Below are 17950 nucleotides of genomic sequence, written 5' to 3'. Positions count from 1 at the left end.
AGAGAAGACAAAGGGCAGAAATGACAGTAATATTCCAAGACTTCCCACTGGTGGTAGCTCAACAGGAAGAGTATGTAAGTTCTGTAGGAAAACTACTTCCTCTGCACTGTGAACTGTAATGAGTAAATCTGCAACCATGTTTCTTTCCATTTTCCTCTTAGCAGTCATTCTCTAAAATCCAGTGCAAAAATAGCCTTGTATTACAGTGCTGCAGATCATATGCTCATTTTTACGTTTCAAATTTGAAAGCAAAAAAGCAAGAAATAAAGGGATTTATACTGTTTAGATATTTGAGAAAATGTTTGTACCACAATGCTTTTCAAACTAGTGTTCATTATGTCTTATCTACTACTCAAACCATGTTCACCTGGTTTCTACTTTCAATTACCCAACTCAGTGTTGTCTTTGGTATCCTATTTCTCTGTAACCATGTTTCTTTTGCTAATTCTTTAAATGCATTTCCCCCAAGATTTTGTCTTTTTGTTCTTCTGTACCACCTCCCAGGGCTGCCTTAATCATTTCTATCACAATAATTACTAGCCTTATGCTGCAAGATCTGTATCTCTAGTTTTAACCTCTCCTGGGTTTCAGGCCTGTTTTCAATTGCTGCTAGATATTTTCACATGAATATCTACCAGTCAAATTCAGTACATCCGATATAAAGTTTTCCCTTCCATAAACCTCCTCATCTTCTCTCATCAGTTAATGGCATCACCATCTCAATCACTAGGGATCAAAACTTAGACGTCTAAGTTGGGGCTAACAGACTCAAGCCTATTTAAGAAAAACAGGATTTACTGGCAAGGTTTAACAGGCAAAACATCACTGGCATCCAGGGACAAGGAAATGAAGCATAGTTGTCCCACCTCAAGAATGGAATTGCAAAGCTAGAAACCCAGGCCATTTCTCTCTCACAGGGCCTCAGTTTGGTTCTGTAAACCTATTTCATCTTGCTTTGCCCTACAGATCAGCTTTCTCTGCTTATTCATAATTTCCTTTAGACTTTGGCTTACTTCACTGACTCTGGATCAGTTCTAATGATCTTTTCATTTATGTGTATACATAATCATCTCAGAATTTCATAGTTCAAATTCTTGAGAAAGTAACTAGCTCGATTTGGCCTAAGAATTTTTTCTCTCAGGTAAGGTTGGTTCAGTCTGCTGTAGTCCTGTGTATGGAATCACGTGTTACAAATGTGGCTAATCTCTGCCGTTCAGCAGTCAACTGTGATTGGCTGTGTGTAAGCGTGGGTTATAAATCTGCTATGTAATCTTATTCCTTCAGCACAGACTAAGGGTAGAGGGCTATTTCGAGTAAGATGGTATACAGAGCAGGACATGTCTTGGACTTCTATCCTGCCCCATTTCATATTTACTCTCCATTCTGCCTATTTAAGTCAGCTGTGTGCAAATTGCTCCTATCAGCCATCTCCCTGTTTACCTATCCAGGGAGGGGAAATGGCCCCTTCTCTGTCCATTCAACTGTTCAGAATTTCCTTTCCCACCTTCTTCCTATACAATGCTTGACATTCTGGCTTATTTTAGTGCTAGTTATGTTCAGATTTATATTTCCATTTGACTGTAAACTTAAGGGTGGAGTTTATTTTATTTATCTTTGTAGCTGTGTGTGCTCTGATTTCACTAACTTTATAGCATTTGAAATATGGGCCAGGTATTTTAATCCAAATCTCTGTTCACTTCCATGGTATTTATTTTAGTATAGCCTTCTTGAAATTGAATATCCTATTTCTGGGGGTAGGGGTAGATAATTACTATATTTGCATGATAATTATCTAATTTCTTAAATACACCAAGTTTCTCTTGAGTGAATGGGGGAAGAGGTTGCAGAGAACAGAATAGACCATATTACTGTTTTCAGTTATAAATGCTCCAATAACTAAATATCAATATTGTTCATAAATAATGAGTAAAAATGCAGAATTTACAGAAATTGCTTTAGAACATAATCTTTTTACTTGATGGTATTTCTACCTAAAGATGTAAAATCTCTGAGTAAAAGACATAAAGTTATATTGAGAGCTTCGTTTATAAATGCTTCCCAAAAGAAGAACATTAAGAAATGTTTAGGATAATAGTTCTCAATGTGTGGTACACATTAAAATCATCCATGGGGCTTTGACAGTATATACATGTCCCAGAGACTGTCTGATTCAGTAGGCCTAAGGTGGGGGTGAAGCTTGGATATCATTATTCTAGAAATATGTTTCTGATATGCATCAAATGTTAGAACTACTCTCCTTGGATATTTTTTAAAATGAGTACATGTATGTTGTCTTTATATGTTTCAACTACTCATTTGCACAATTTCTGTAGGACTGAAATATAAAAAAGTGATAAACTACTGTTGCAATAGAACTGATAGAACTTTTTCTTTTGAAAAAAATAAAACAATTTTCTAATATTTGTCTATCGAAATCATCCTATGAAATTAAAAATAAATACCATTTAAAAACAGCAAAAATTATTTATATATAATCTAATGTTTCTTTTTAAAAAGTCTAATCTCCACCAATACAGTAGGAAAAATCTAATACAAATATAAAACAAAATTTAGAAAATAATTTGTTTTTCAGTAAGATCTTCGGCATCCTAAAAACTTAAAAAAAAACTCAGTAATATAAATAAATAAGAATAAACCTTTCTCAAAACACTGCATTGTAACAAACACATTTAGGTTTAACTACAATGATAATTATCTGTCAGAATAATACCAGATACAACTAAAATATATGCATATTATGATAAAGAACAGGATGGCTTTATATGAAGAATCACAAGACAAGATATTCATTCTTTAATCTTTCTTTACCTGTCATTCTGGAAGAGCACCGAGCCATGCAAATTTAAAATAAAATTATTTTACTTAAGAAGCAGGTAATGTGGTGAAGAAAAGGACAATAAATCATCCTTAGGCACACCAATAATACTAAAAATAATAAATCTGAAGGCTAATCTATGCAAAGGGCAAGATGTTAGTTACTACCATATTAGAGAAAATTTGATAACTACTACCCTCAGAATTAAGACATTACTGTAGCGTTTTTAAAAAGAAATTTTGTTCATTAGATGCTTGGATTAATGAAGATGTGAATTAAATATAACCTCTCCATTTCATCAGACTTCTTATAGAGGCTGAGTCTTAATTTTCTTTAATTTCTTCATATTCCAATAAATTCCTATTGAATTTAAGCCAGAATAGATTAGTTGAACATTTTATAACTTCATAAACTGTATTTAACCCAGCATATTAATACACATGCATAATTAGATTTCTTAAACATTATAACTGATGGACATATATATTATAAGGCAATATTTCAAACTCTATTAAATTAAGTCAATTCCACTGGTGGCAATTTATTGTGAAAATGCTGAGTATGCTGTGAAATGGTGACGATTTCTACAATTTACAAAAATTAAGTAGTTTTATTATGTCCTCTAGTTGGTTCCTATGACTAGGACCCCAGAGAAAACACAATTAAAGAAATCAATACCAATAGAAAATACATTAATTTTATTACAGATATAGTTTAAAACTAAAAATAAGCCACAACTAATGCATGGCAGATATAAGATAATGTCACCATGGTATTTGATCAGCAGTATAGGAACTGACTTTGTGGAAATGATAATTTAATATCCAAAAATCAGGCAGTAAAATATATGTGGAAATAGTGGGATGGGAAATAATTGGTAAATATCAGAACAATACTGAATTTTTTATGTTCATAAGGAAAAGGACTATTGTGAAACTATGACAACCAAATGTGGTTTAATTAAAAAAAATTTTTAACTCACAACTTATAGAAAACACAAATATAAAGTGTTTAATAAACTGGCTTTCTGATAACTCAAATGTTAACTTGTAATTGAAGTTAATTTCTTAAATCTATGTAATATAATGTATCAAATTCAGAAGTCAAGTGATTTATGGTATGAATATTTAGAAAATTCTTTTTAGAATTTAATATTTAAAAAGTGCCTAACAGTTTGAGAGGCTTATCAAAATTTTTAGAAACTCAGTATATTTTCCTCCTCTTCAGTAAGCTATTTAATAGGTTCAGAAACCTATTAAAATATAACCTGAATCAAATTTTGAAAATGTCTTTTAACAAAATAAAACACCAACTATTTAAATTCATTTAAATAAATTTGTAGTCATGAAAATGTAGTCTCAGATAAATTGAATCAAAAGTACTGATCAATGGGTTTCTCCAGAATACTGAGTGAACAAAAATTTATAGTTATTTAGCTTTTAAGAGAAACACTTCTTTTTATTTTATAGAAAAGTTATCTCCAATGGAATACATTAATAGAGAAATAGCACAATTCTTATTCAGTACCTGAATTTTCTTGGGTGGATATATGAAATTTGATTTTTTCCCTCATAGTATTGGTCTATGGAACTTAGTAACAGCAACACTCTTGAGCTGATACCATCATGGATTTTGCTTAAATTTTGAGGGAAAGCAAAATTTTAAATCTCACCATGTCAAAACTGAATCATATAAACCGAAAGACTCCACTTCAATAAATGAAAGGCAATTCTAAAATGCAAAATAAAAATGGAATTAAGGCAGCTCTAAAAGAAAATGAAATTTAACCACCCAAAATAGTGCTAGTATCGTATAATCCATTCCATAAAAAGCTGTATCATCTATATAAAAGCCCAAAATCAAAACAGGCATTGCACAGTTATAATGCACCATCAAGTGCTTTTACTTCAGTGAACGAAAATAACAGTCACGACTCAAATGGTAATTTAAGATGAACATCTGCACCTTACCAGAGATGTTTATGTTTACTACCAGAGAAGTCTTAGCAATTCCATATTCCTCACAAAGTCAATATAATTGTTGTAAAAAAATCAACTGTGGTTCTGAATACCCATTTACAGTTGACCTCAACAATGTATCTGATGTAGGAGATTGATTATCTGTGACAGGCAGAAGCATGTGCTGGTCCTCAGTCCCAAGTGGAAGAGCTAGTGGTAAAGTCATATCAGAAGGCTTCACGTCCAAAGTTTCTGATAAAGGGCTTTTTTGTATGGAATCTTGTTCACTCAAGGGATGATCCTCTATACTAGAATCTAGAATTTTATCTGCCCCTGAAATAAAAGGGGAAAAAATGTATACTATCCTTAAAAACAAAACAAAAACGTTGAGGTAGAATCTTACTATTCCCAGAACTTGCATTCCAACCACCACACCTTTATCCACGCTGTTTCTCTTTTGATGATCTGCCCTTCATTATCTATACAAATCCAACATGGGCCTCAACACTAGGTTTCAGCACCAAATCCATTTAAAAAACAGACTTAATGATTCTAGACCAGACTGAGCTGTTTCTTATCTATTTTATCACTCATTTGTCAATCTCATATACTGCCTTGTGACATTTCTCTTATTGTTTTTTAACACTTAGGTATGCCTTGAATGCTCAACTAGACTGGAAATTCCTTGAGTAAATATCAAGTTATTCTTCTCTAATTTCTTCAAAGTACTTAATAGTGCTATGCACTTAATAAATTACCTATTTGTTCATTGACTGTATTAATGAGTTTTTCATACTATTCTGAAAGCTCGAGTTCAGAGGTATAGCCCCTTCAATTTTTAGAGGTAAGGAATTCTATTCTACTCAAGGGGATAATTACCATACATTTTGCCTTCAAATTTTCCACTAGCTTTACCATGTTCCTGACACTTCAAAGTAGTGAGATGATTTCACAATCTCACTATCCTCATTAGACCAAACCGCATATTTGCTTTAAAAAAAAATCTGGTCTTGCAGACTACTCTTCTGTTCAACCATCCAAGAATATAAGCTGTGCTTTCTAGTCCTAGTGACTCTCTTCAGCTATGTTCTTTCTGCCTGGAATGAACAGTTCCTTTCTCATCTCCACACTCTGAACTCTTCTCTGTCCTGCAAGTTCCCTGGGATTAAGCCTCTGTGTCTCTATTTAGCCCATGTTTTGTCTTATAATCATAGTTATTTATTTATATTTCTAGCCTCCCATACCAGATTGGAAATTCTTTGAGGATTAGGACAATGCTTTGCTCGACTTTATTACCCTACAGTATGTGTACTTTAGAGATATTAAATATTTGTTGAATTAATGATTTAATGCAGTTTTCGAATGTTACTAAATCCTTATGTTTGTTTACTATTAAGACTATCATCTCTACACACTGAAGAAGCCTAGTATTTTGTTTCTAATCATGACAGAAGAAAATGGTAAGCACAGGGAAACTTTTTCAAAGATTCATTTTAAGCAAAAGACTATTTCTATTTTTATATACTAAAACAACTTGGGGCCGCCCGCTTCCCCATTTCCTCTTATATATTTCTGGATTAGTGTTCATGATGCCCCTTTCTTCATATAACTACAGTTAAACTCTAGGCAACCTAGACTCTAGTATGGGGAATAATGATATATAATTTGCTTATATAATCCTTCCTTTTTGAAATTGTTCATAAATCAGATTTCTAAAGGAGAAAATATTTTCAGTATTATTAATTAGGTCAATATGAAAAGAAATTCAGAGTGAACTCATGTGAAAATTATACAGCTACCATCCTCATATGTGCATATCTAGTTTTCCAAAAAATCTACTTTAAACTGCTATTATGTACGACTCAACATTTTAAGAAACAGCACCACTTAGGAGAGTACTAAATTTTTTAAGAAACATAAGAATTTACCAGAATGGACTTTTGTTTTGTGCTTCTTTAAATTTTTAATATCTGTGTAAGAATTTCCACATAATTCGCAGATAAATGGTCTTTCTCCTGAAAAACAAGTTTAAAAGTTTAAAACCTCAATATTTTAAAAGCCAAGACAAAAATATATTGATATTTTATGAACACAATGCAAACATTACTATATTGTTTAAATATTGTTTCAAATTACTACTGTAATTACTTGGTTCTAATACAGCGAAATGAAAACTTATACACGCAGGCACTCTTATATAAAGCAACCCCATTTCAGGGAAAACTGAGCATTTTTCATTAACATAAATATTTTAAACTAAAAAAAATAACTTATTCCTTTATTTCTATCAGACATTTAGTGAGTGCCAATTATATGTCAAGCCCTGGCTAAGAGATACAGCTAGGGGGGAAAAAAGGGATAATTATGGTTTCTGCTCTCAGGTAGCTTACGAATTAGAAAATCCTTAAAAAATACTGACAATAAAATGCTACGAAATTATAATTCTTTTGAGATAAGAACTGTTCTTTATCATGCAAACTGAAGAGTATGGGAAAACAGAAGTTGCCAATAAATTTCTTAAATGTCTCCTAGGTGCTCACACTATTTTAGATAGGAATTACGAGGAATAATTTTTAAAAAGAAAAAGTCACAACAGCACATTTTCAAAGTGATATTTTCCTTTAAATTTTTTTTTACATTTAATAATTTCTTCATACTACTTATAAACTACCTTTTATAATAAACTTGCCAATATTAAAATTTATTCCTAAAATTTGCATATTGAACACTGTTTTAATAAGAAAATCTGATATTCTTATTTTCTATTCCTTTTCATGTCTTCATATATCTGTGCAATTTAATCCATCATTTAAGAAACTATTATCTGGAATACTTTGTATAAAATATATATAATTCAAGTTGATATTTATACTTTAAAATATTGCTAGGTAAGAGTATGTATGACTAGATACCATATAGCCCGTAATGGTTTAAAAATCAAGGTTTACATAAAAAGAAATTAGAGAGAACAAAAAATAATACGTTCTCCCTAAACACAGACCTGTATGGGATCGAAAGTGTTTGTTGAGCTCTCCTGAGGAAATAAAACTTTTCCCACAAATACCACATATGTATGGTTTTTCACCTAGATGGAAAATAAAAAATAGCGAAGTGGTGTACTATACCAATATAATATTTATCAATTACAATAACCTAAAGTAAGCTGTTCTAAAATATTAAATTGAAACCTCTTTACATTGTATTTTAGAGGTATTTTCAGTGTGACCCAACTTAAATGAATAGTAATCATTTTACACTGATGCTTTTCATATAATAAACCTTTATTTCTCTAAATGTCCTTGTAATGAATTTAAGTTGAGCAAGAAGTTGATTTTTATATGATTAGAAACATGTAAATCAATGAACCCATATTTCAATTTTTGCTATCTACTATATTATTAAAGAGGAATAAGATCATTTAGAAAAGATCTATTAAAAATGTACCCTACAAAAATGAAAATCTTTATAAACAAGAGAATGTTTCAAAACTGGTAATTTGAAGTATCTGTTTAATCTGCAAATCTTAGAATATCTGTATGAAAAGTCCTACAAAGTTATAAAATCAATGTTCTACCCAAATCAACCCCCACCCCTTAATTTCACTCTACAGTTTTATTGAAGGGAAATAAAACTTCAAGAGGCTAAGTTTTTCTAAGGTGACAAAATATGTCTCAAGTTTATATATTGTCAAAATTATCTGATTTTAGTGTATATATTATATGATAAAAGTCACCCACCATGTATTATTCTACATTTTCATATCTAATATTTATCTGAAAATCATAAACATAAAAAGCTTTAAAAAGCACAAACACAAAACTACAAAGTCTGTAATCTACTTTTTTGTAAATTCTCAACTTCCTCCTTTCTTTTTACAGCTTTCCTTATTTTAAGCAGTCTCTCCATGTCAAATTCTTACCTGTGTGTTTTCGAGAATGAGTGATAAGAGAACTAGAGACAGCAAATGCCTTTCCGCAAGTATCACACACATAAGGCTTTTCTCCAGTATGCCTACGAACATGATAGGTCAGTGTGCTGGCTTGGGCAAATCGCTGTCCACACCTATCACAGACATATGGCTTCTCTCCACTATGCTTCCTATTAGTAAAAAAATACAAAGTTAGATGCTGGTAAGTGAAATGATTTGGAGATCTATATAACATTTTTCATACAATATTTAATTTCATTTCACCTTAACAGACCAGAATATGTATTTAAAACCAAGTTTCAACATATACTGTGAAAAATAAATGTTGTGGTTGTTATCAAAACATTAGTTCTAAGACCAGTTCAAAGAGTTCTGCCATCTTTATATAGTTGCAAATGTGCCCCTAATACTGCCGTCATTTTTGCTTGTACATTCACTCACTCTTCAAAACTCTTTCCTCAAAACTCCAGCACCTCCTTACCCATCCTCACTCTTAGCTATGCCCCTGCTTACTGTTTCACTGAGAAAAATTTAAGCTATCAGAAAATTCCTACCACAACTCTCCACCTAAGGACATCTCTACCTGTAAATTTTCTTTCCTCCTTGTTAACTCTGAAGGTGACAGCTGATCTAAAACCAGTTACTCCTATTTGTATACTTAAGATTCTATCCCCCTTCCCTGCTCTATATCGCTCCTACAATAACCTCCATCCTACATCATCCATTTTTCCCACCCCACTGGACTGTAGCATATAAATAATTGATACATCTCCACCTAAAAAAAAAAAAAAAAAAAGACAAAAACCTTGACCTCACTTGTTCTTCCATTTCATTCTTTCTCTAATCTCTTCTCTACTAGCCCATGCTAAACACTGCTTTTGTCAAGGGCAGTGCTGAACTCTCACTTTGCTAAATCCAATTCTCAATCTTCATCTATCATCAGAATCTGACACAGCTGATCGTTCCCTTCTGGAATCATTTCCTTCACATGGATTCTGGGGCAGCCCACTCTTCTGGTTTTTCTCCTGTACTGGCTGCTCCTTTCTAATCACCTCTGCTGGTTCCTGCCCACTTCCTAGAACTCTTCATGACTTGTCTTTTGATCTCTTTTCTATCCACATTAGTTTTCTCGGTGACACCATCCAGTGTTCTGGTTTTAAATATTATCTACATGTTGATGACTTCCAAATTAATATCTTTAGTACAAAATAGTCCCCTCAACTCCAGACTAAGATAACCACCAGCTCTCTATTGTATATCTTCATTCAGATGTCTAATAGCCATCTCAAATTTAACATGTTCAGAACTCTATTCCAACAACTCCTGTACTTTTACTTAAACTGCTCTATCCACAATTTTTTCCCATTTCGGTCAATGGTAATTCTAACTTTTCAGGTGGTCAGGCTCAAAACTTTAAAATCCTCTTTGATTCTACTTTCTTTTATACCCCACACCAATCTGCAATCAATTCTGTTTGTCCTACATTAAAAAATATGTCCAACGTCTGACTACTAATCTTTTCTACTGCTACCACTCTGGCTGAACCAACATCACTCTCACTTGGGTTTTATCTAGAGCTTTCTAACTGGTAACTTTGCTTCCATTCTTGTAATCCTATAATCTTTTCCTAATATAGTAGAGTGATCCTCTTAAAAAGTAAACAAGATCACATCACTTATTTCTTAATCTCAAGCATCAAAGCTTTATAATGGCCTATAAAACCATCTGGATGCCTCATCACCACTCATCTTACTTGCCTTACATATTCTTCTCAAGCTGCCACGGCTTATGGTTCCTTGACTGTGCTAAAATATATATTGTATGGTGGAACCATAAGAGAATTCTACTGTCCTAAATTCTAATAGTTTATCCATAAGACTGTAGTCATTGATAGACTCCAAGATCAAACAACTCGTTTTTGTTTTTTACCTTGCATGTATCTTGAGATTGCTAGAAGTTGCAAATTGTAAATTGCATACATCACATTTATAGGGCTTTTCCTCACCATGATGCATGCGACTATGGAAGACTAGCTGGCATTTCTGAGCAAATCCTTTATCACATAATTCACATTTGTATGGCTTCTCACCTAAAAATGGCAAATAAAATTTATGTTTAGAAAGAAAAATTGTTTTAGTTGTTTGCACCACATGAGCTTTCAGGAGTTCTCACAGTACTGGTTTTCGTATTCAGAAAATGTTAATTCCTAGAAGTAAAAATGCAAATAAGTTCTCTTCTTCCAGAATTACTAATTGAAAACACAGGTAGAGTTAAAATTAAAAAAAAAATTAGTGTTTCTGAGTTCGTAAGAGGGAAGGTGAGCAATGAGAGAAATACAAATTGCATCTTAAGAAGTAATAATCTAAGTGTACCAGTAAAGGTAAATGTAGAAGTTGAGGACAGAATATGTGTAACATGTTTAGAGGCTGACAAAGTCTAGGAAGCAGGTGGTGAGATGTGTTGGCAAAATCTCAGAATTGGCCTGAGTTGTAATAACTTTTCTCTTCATCAGTTTTAATATCTTTTTAATATCTTTGTCTCTGTTAAATACTTAACTGGAAACCAAATTTATGCTTATTTTCACTATGAGGGAAAATGATATAAAGAGCTCAGTCTCAGGACTTCAGAGTATCAGTTACAATAAAATAGCCATTAAATACTTGGTCACAGTTACAAAGAAATTTTCAACAGTCTAACATGCTAAATATTTTTATAAATTTTTATATACTTTATATATCAAATTTTGGTCACAGTCAATATTGTATATTAATATTCTCCATAAAGTGTTTTAGTCACAGCATAAAAATTTTGTCTCCCACAAACAAGTCTTACCTGTATGAGTTCTTACATGTGTTTTCAGCTGGTTACACTGGGTAAACGCTTTTCCACACAAGTGGCAAACATAAGGTTTGACTCCTTTATGTATTCTCATGTGCCTTCTCAAGCTGCTGGCTTCTGAAAACACTTTCCCACATGTGTTACACATTGGCTTGGCCTTGGAATACCTCTGATCCAGCTCTTCCCCAGAGCTTTCCAGCTCATAAGAGTTCTTGACACTGGCTATATTAGACATAGAGTGTTCTTTCAGAGCACAGTTTGGCTGTGATTTTCCACGTTTCCGTTTCACTGTAACAGTTTGCACAATATCTTGTGCTGGAAAAGTATTTTCCACAACTGATGTCAACTCAAGTTCTGAATTATCATTTCTTTGTGCAACCTGTTCTATTACAGGTGTAGATAACTTATTTGTATCAAGGAATAATTCAACAGATGCATTCTCTAAAATGTCACTGGGATATTGCACTGTTTTATTCTGCCCTGTTTTCTGGGAGTTGAAGGCCTTCTTCTTCTTTTTCGCTTGAGACGACTTCTTTACTAAAGCCCCTTGTTTAGGATTTGTCTGAACTAAATCTGTAGACACTTCTGATTTCTCCCGACTGTTATAATCTCGTAGAGTAAGAAGACAAGTCTGTTGATTCAATTCAATGTTTCCAGTAATACTAGATATCTCTGTAGAGGAGGGATTAGCAATAAAAGCAAAATCTTCCATCTTTATTTTACATTTAGTGACCACCTCTTCCACTTTGAGATAGTCAGCAGCCTGATGAATTTCTTTAACATTCCAACTGTAAGAAAACAAGGCTAAATGACAATATTCTGATCAAAGAAAAACTTTCTGAAACAGAGCTGGACATTTATTTCAATATCTTTTAAAGATCTACTGAAGGAGAATGATGAAAAAGGTATAACTAAGAAATTATTCACTCAGTAATGTTTAGGCAAATACATCGTTTTACAGAACTTAAAAAGATGAAAATTACTGAATAGCTACCTATGTAGTGCAGAAAAATAAAATGTTAAAATTTCTACCTGTTTTAGGGGACAGAGAATACAGCATAGGGAATACAGTATTGTAATGGCTATATGTAGAGCAAGATGGGTGGTAGAAAGTTCTCAGGGGGATTGTGTCATAAACTACACAAATGTATAAACAATGTACTGTATACCTGAAACTAATATAAAAAAAATAGTATCTAATTTTACCATAAAAAAATTGTTTAAAAAAACACCTGGAAAACAAAAGTACCTGTTAGCAACTTATTGCTTCCTCTGATTCATCCTGAGGCCTCTTCAGATAGCAAATCAGCTTTTCTGGATTGGCAACAAGAATCTAAAAAAATTGTTTATTATCTCCCTCTGTGAGGAACTTTAATGGTGCTTCTCAAACCTTCCTATGCATGTGAATCATCAAGGGATCTTGTTAAATGTAGATTCAGTAGGTCTGTGGTGGGGCCTCAGGGTCTGCATTTCTAACACACTCCTTGGTGATGCCAATACTGCTGGTCCATCACCACCCTTGGAGGAACAAGGTTTTAGAATGTGCTAAGCTCTCTCTTGTGACCATCCTACTTTGTGAGTGTGGTATCAACTCAAGTTGGAGAGTGTGTCATATTAGGATTATATAGAAAAACTTGTCACCTTGTTCAACATTCCAGTCAATATTTACTGAGCATTTACTATATGTGGTACTAAGAGGGATATTAAGAAATATCAAACATTCCCTGCCCTCCAAAAGTTTACAATGTAATGAAAGGGTGTTTGATTACTCTAGCACTGGCTCTGACAATACTAGCTGAATTAATAAGGGGTAAGTTAGTACTTTTGGGTACTTCATTTATCTCAGCTGTAAAATCAGAGCTGAGATATGACCCTTTTAATTATTTGAGGACACACACATACACGTCCCTCAAGTAACCTCCCTACTTACCATTTTCCCCAATTATTATTTGATTCTCTAGGCAAAAAATATCTTCTCCCTATTTATAATATGTATGAACCAGAAAAGGGTTTTACTCATAGCTACTAATATAAATGTAACATAAGTTTAAAAAGGAGTAAAATCTGACATGAAATTAAAAATAACTAGTGTCATGAACCTCTCAGGTCATTGAAAGTATATGTACTACAGTACCTACATTAACTACCTATTTTCTCATCATCTAATTAAACTGCTTTCCCTCAAGTACCACCTGTATGTTTCCTCTTTTTAAATTTAGCATTACAATGGCTTTAAAAAATGTCTTTTATTATACACATAATCATTTTTCAGCTGATTATAGATTAGATTTATAGGCTAGTTTGGAAACCTAATGATCAGTTTAAGGAACATTTTATTCTCTGAGAAACACTGTCTTAAGTTCCTAAACATATGACAAATAAATTTTTGGAACATAATTTGCTCCCCTAGATTAAAAATAAATTACTTGCAAAGATATAGCACCAACAACCAAGGTATAATCTTATTCATCTTTTATATAAAATGTTTTTTCCATGTATAAAGAACTGTAGCTCTCTAAAAACATTGTTTTTTCTTAAGCATTTTTATTGCTTTTGCTACATAATCTAGTATTAAATCACAATAAATGAGACCACTAGAATGAGAGCCAAATGATCACTTTTTATACTTAGGTCTCAAATTACAATTGTGCTTAGTGCTCCATAAAATGAACCACCAGATAACAAGATCGAGGAGTCTTTTTTTTTTTTTAAATGCCTATAGCACCTGGTATTGCTAGGTGGTCTCCCATCCAAGTACTAACCAGGCCTGACCCTGCTTAGCTTCTGAGATCAGAGGAGACTGGGCACGTTCAGGGTGGCATGGCCATAGACTCAAGGAGTCTTTAAGACCAATATAAACACACTAATTGTTCAGTACTAAAACAGTAATTCACGCAATTTATCTATCTATTTCACAGACCGCCTATTATCTCAGTTACAGTTAAGAAAACCAATCAGCATGTTTGTCAATAACTTATTTGCATTTGTTTACAAGCATGAAGTTACAGTGCTTGGAAAAACTTGATTTCAACTTTTAAAGTAATTTAATTACAAATGGCAGGTATATGGCTAAATGCTTTATGAGTAGTTCAATTAATGCTCAGGACATGCCTATAACATGTAATATAATCCCCATTTTACATACGAATGAAAAATCAGAGGTCCAAAGAAATTAAGTAACTTTTCCAAGATCATAGTGTTGGGACTAAAAGTTTGACCAAGGTAATCTGGCTCCTGAGTCCACTTAACTCTCTATTATTCTGTCTTTGTAATCACTAAATTACAAAGACTTTCTCTTTTGGTGTAAGTCTTCTCTTACATTTGCCACTGGACTCAAACAGTTGGCTCCCAGGAAAGATATGTTCAAAAAAGATTGAGTAAAACATCTGGCTCTTCTTCGCATTGGTTCTTTGCATGAAAGCTCAAAGTAAGATGCTCTTCAGTGTGTTCAGATCAACTCGAGGTTTTCCCAACAAAGATAATTGAGAAAGGGAAAACACTAAATTGAAGAGCAACCAAAATTCACTAGTTTTGTGGCTTTTATATTATATTTTGTGGCTTTTATATTTTTAATCAGAGGAACTATTCAAAAAATGTCAATAATTTTTGTGAGATTAATCTATAACACTGCTCTGTTCCTTTTTAATGTTCCTTTTTAATCAACTGATTGATTTAAAGATTTCATTACACCATTTAAAAAATAATTCCAAAACTGCATGTTTTCTTTTCAAAAGTATTAAGGAACATCATGATTCTAGCTTTTTGAAGTATATTTCCATGACAAGCTGCAATGTAAACGAAAGGGAAGGATGTTGCTTAATGTGCGTGTCCATGTATCTACAGAAATGATCTGGAAAAGAATGCTTATCAAAGTGTTAATAATGGTTACCAGTGGGTGGCAGAATTTCAGTTTCCTTTATGTTTTTTTCTAATTTTTCTCCAAGAAATGTGGAATTAATGGGGAGGAGAGTAGAGGAAAAAAAGGAAACTAATGTTCATTGGGAAATGGGCCTTTGAGTAAATTCTAATCTTCACACTAACACAAAAGGAGTTATTACCGTCTCATTTTTACAGATGGGGAAAGTGAGGCCGAAGCTGCATCTTGCTCAAAGAGACACTGACAGAAAAGATTTAATTCTAAAGCCCATAATCTTTTTATGTCAGAACATTATAATCTATTGTTATTCACACTCTTTAAGATGAAAGAAGATAAGAGTAATTTGACTGGATTCGCTTTCCTTTTATGTGCTCCACCTTTCCCCCCAAAAACAGTAAGTGCATTGGTATTAACTCAATTATATGGTTCATTATGTACGAGAGACACACAGTGCCTGTATTATCAAATTCCTCAGAATCTATTTCTTATTCGTGCAGTGAAAGCAGTAAGCATCTGAGAAAAAACATTCTAGCATCTTGGATCTGATTTAAGCATTAATATTGATATCTTTACAGAGATATCAAGAGTTATTGCCATTTACACTCCAATGACATCATTTTCCTGAACCACAATCAGGAAGAAGTCTTGAACATTTCTACTTACAGTTGGAAACGGGAGCACTATTAAATGAACACAGAGGTTCTTTCTCCATGTACACTCTCTCACCCCAAACACCTTAAGAAGTGGGTAGAAAGTGAGGGACAGAGAAGACCAGAGGAACATAAAGACCAGAAAGCAAGGGGAAACTGAAATTCACTTAAAATTCATTGTTACATAACTGAAATCACAGGCTTTGTTTCAGTAGGTAAATCAAATGTGTCAGAAACAAGGCTTTAATATAATCCGTGCCTTTTATACTTAAAAATGCAGGCTGCTCATCCCAAATTGGTGATACTGATTTTTCTTTAAACAAACAAAAAAACCCCAGAAAACAATACTGTGCAAGTCAAGACTCCAAGATCAGGGACTGAATACAAAAAAATGTAAATCTACTCTTGCTCTAAAGACTACTGATTAGCTTTTTATAAGTGTAAATAAAATGCGTACTTTACCTGTCAAGATTTAAAGTTCCTGTGTATATAAACTCCAACAGTTTCTTAAATCCATCAGCCTTCACCTGACTCTGATCAAGAAAGACATTGTTCTCAGAAGTGCTTCTGTAGATCGCACCAAAATATTCACTAAACGAAGCAAGCACATTCCTATGAGCTTTAAACTGGAAATCACCAATCACTATGGTGCAGTCACAGAGAAAACCTGCTTCCCGTTGTTTGTTCAGTCTCTCTAAAAGGTGCTCACAGTGATGCGAATACTGCATTTTGATATCGAAATGGAATTTTACCCTTGTTCTAAAAACAAACAAACAAACAAAAATAGGTCAGCAATTCTAAGTTTTCACCCAAGCAATTGGTAAAGGGAGAAAGAACACACGACATAACATAAACAAGAACAAAGTCGGTTCTCATTTTATCGCCCCTCCCAAATTTTTGTCAAAAGGATATGTTTAAAAATTCTGAAGGAAAAAGTATCTATCTTTGTTTCATTTAGGGCAATTAAGACAATCCTTTGGACGCGTCAAGAAATTGCGATGAGTAAAAGCAGTTTCACAAGCTGAAAAAAGCAACGCAAAAATTCACGCCTTTGCACCAGTTGAACCTTCAGACTTTCAAGCTCGGTAGGCATACACACGTTAAAATATTAGCCATTAAGAAATGATTCTTTAGGACGGATGGGGATAAGACACGGTGCGAGTTATTTAAAACTGCTCCAAAATCACCGAAACCTGTTAGCTTCCGCGGTGCACAGTTGCTTCAAAACGCGAGGCGCGAATGAGCGGGGCCAAAGGTGTCAAAGGTTCCATCCCTCGCCCCGAAGAGGCCACACCCCCTCACATCTCACTTCTCCACTCGAGGTGGCATCAGAAAGTGATGACCACAGCCGGTCTCTCCTGGCTTCCGCCGCGCTGCCCTTCGCCCAGCTCCCACTGCCCGGAATTCCCACAACAGAGGTTGTGGCCAAGGCCAACGACGGGGGCTGCCGCGCCCAGGCTTTCCATGTTAACACCTTCACCCCAACCTGAGAGCGAACTCCGAGGGGCCTGCCTCACAATGGCCCAGGGTCTGGAGAGAGCGGGGACAGCGGGCTGGGGGGCGAAGACAGAACTCACCTATAGCAACCCAACGGGGAACACAATTTTTCACTCTCTCTCCGCCATCTTCGGAGGACGTCACCACGCCACGCTCCGCCTCTCCCTCTCTCTCTCTCTCTCTCTCTCTTTTTCCTCCACGGAGGCGTCACATCCGCCTCTGGGCGTCCCGTGGCAACACAGGAAGCTCTAGGACCGTGGAGGTCCAACACCTGCATGGGCTGAACCAACTGGCTCAAAGAGACTACACTTGCCAGCATGCCTGGGCTCCGCTGAAAAAGCGAGCGTCAAAGATGCGAGACCTGAG

The 17950-nt window shown here is 34.2% G+C and overlaps 1 protein-coding gene and 1 pseudogene across 2 annotated transcripts; both read right to left on the bottom strand.

The window, feature by feature from the left end:
• Window positions 1-2799: 2799 nt before the first annotated feature.
• On the bottom strand, window positions 2800-17931 carry MYNN (myoneurin). 2 transcript variants are annotated; one of them, XM_016148120.2, is made up of 8 exons: window positions 17665-17931; window positions 16550-16846; window positions 11555-12348; window positions 10652-10811; window positions 8714-8892; window positions 7796-7879; window positions 6723-6809; window positions 2800-5127 (listed from the first exon to the last, which is right to left on the bottom strand). In XM_016148120.2, exons 1-8 carry the CDS (start codon window positions 17901-17903, stop codon window positions 4865-4867), a joined length of 2103 nt encoding a protein of 700 aa, XP_016003606.2. In that variant the 5' UTR covers window positions 17904-17931; the 3' UTR covers window positions 2800-4864. The 2 variants fall into 2 exon arrangements, with proteins under 2 accessions (XP_016003606.2, XP_016003607.2); XM_016148121.2 differs by lacking the exon at window positions 7796-7879 and having other exon boundaries at window positions 3427-5127.
• Window positions 14274-14392, bottom strand: LOC118601803 (annotated as a pseudogene).
• Window positions 17932-17950: the final 19 nt, after the last annotated feature.

Source organism: Rousettus aegyptiacus, unplaced genomic scaffold, assembly GCF_014176215.1.
Source record: "Rousettus aegyptiacus isolate mRouAeg1 unplaced genomic scaffold, mRouAeg1.p scaffold_m13_p_4, whole genome shotgun sequence".
Lineage (NCBI taxonomy): Eukaryota > Metazoa > Chordata > Mammalia > Chiroptera > Pteropodidae > Rousettus > Rousettus aegyptiacus.
The sequence above is the reverse complement of the archived record's forward strand: the minus strand, read 5'-3'. Positions and strand labels throughout refer to the sequence as shown.

Coding starts and splice junctions, on each gene's coding strand:
- MYNN (XM_016148120.2), bottom strand. CDS start 17,903: ATGCTGGCAAGTGTAGTCTCTTTGAGCCAGTTGGTTCAGCCCATGCAG. Junction 7,880..8,713: donor TCATTCTCGAAAACACACAG/GTAAGAATTTGA, acceptor TTTTCCATCTAG/GTGAAAAACCATACATATGT. Junction 5,128..6,722: donor CAAAACAAAAGTCCATTCTG/GTAAATTCTTAT, acceptor CTTTTATTTCAG/GGGCAGATAAAATTCTAGAT.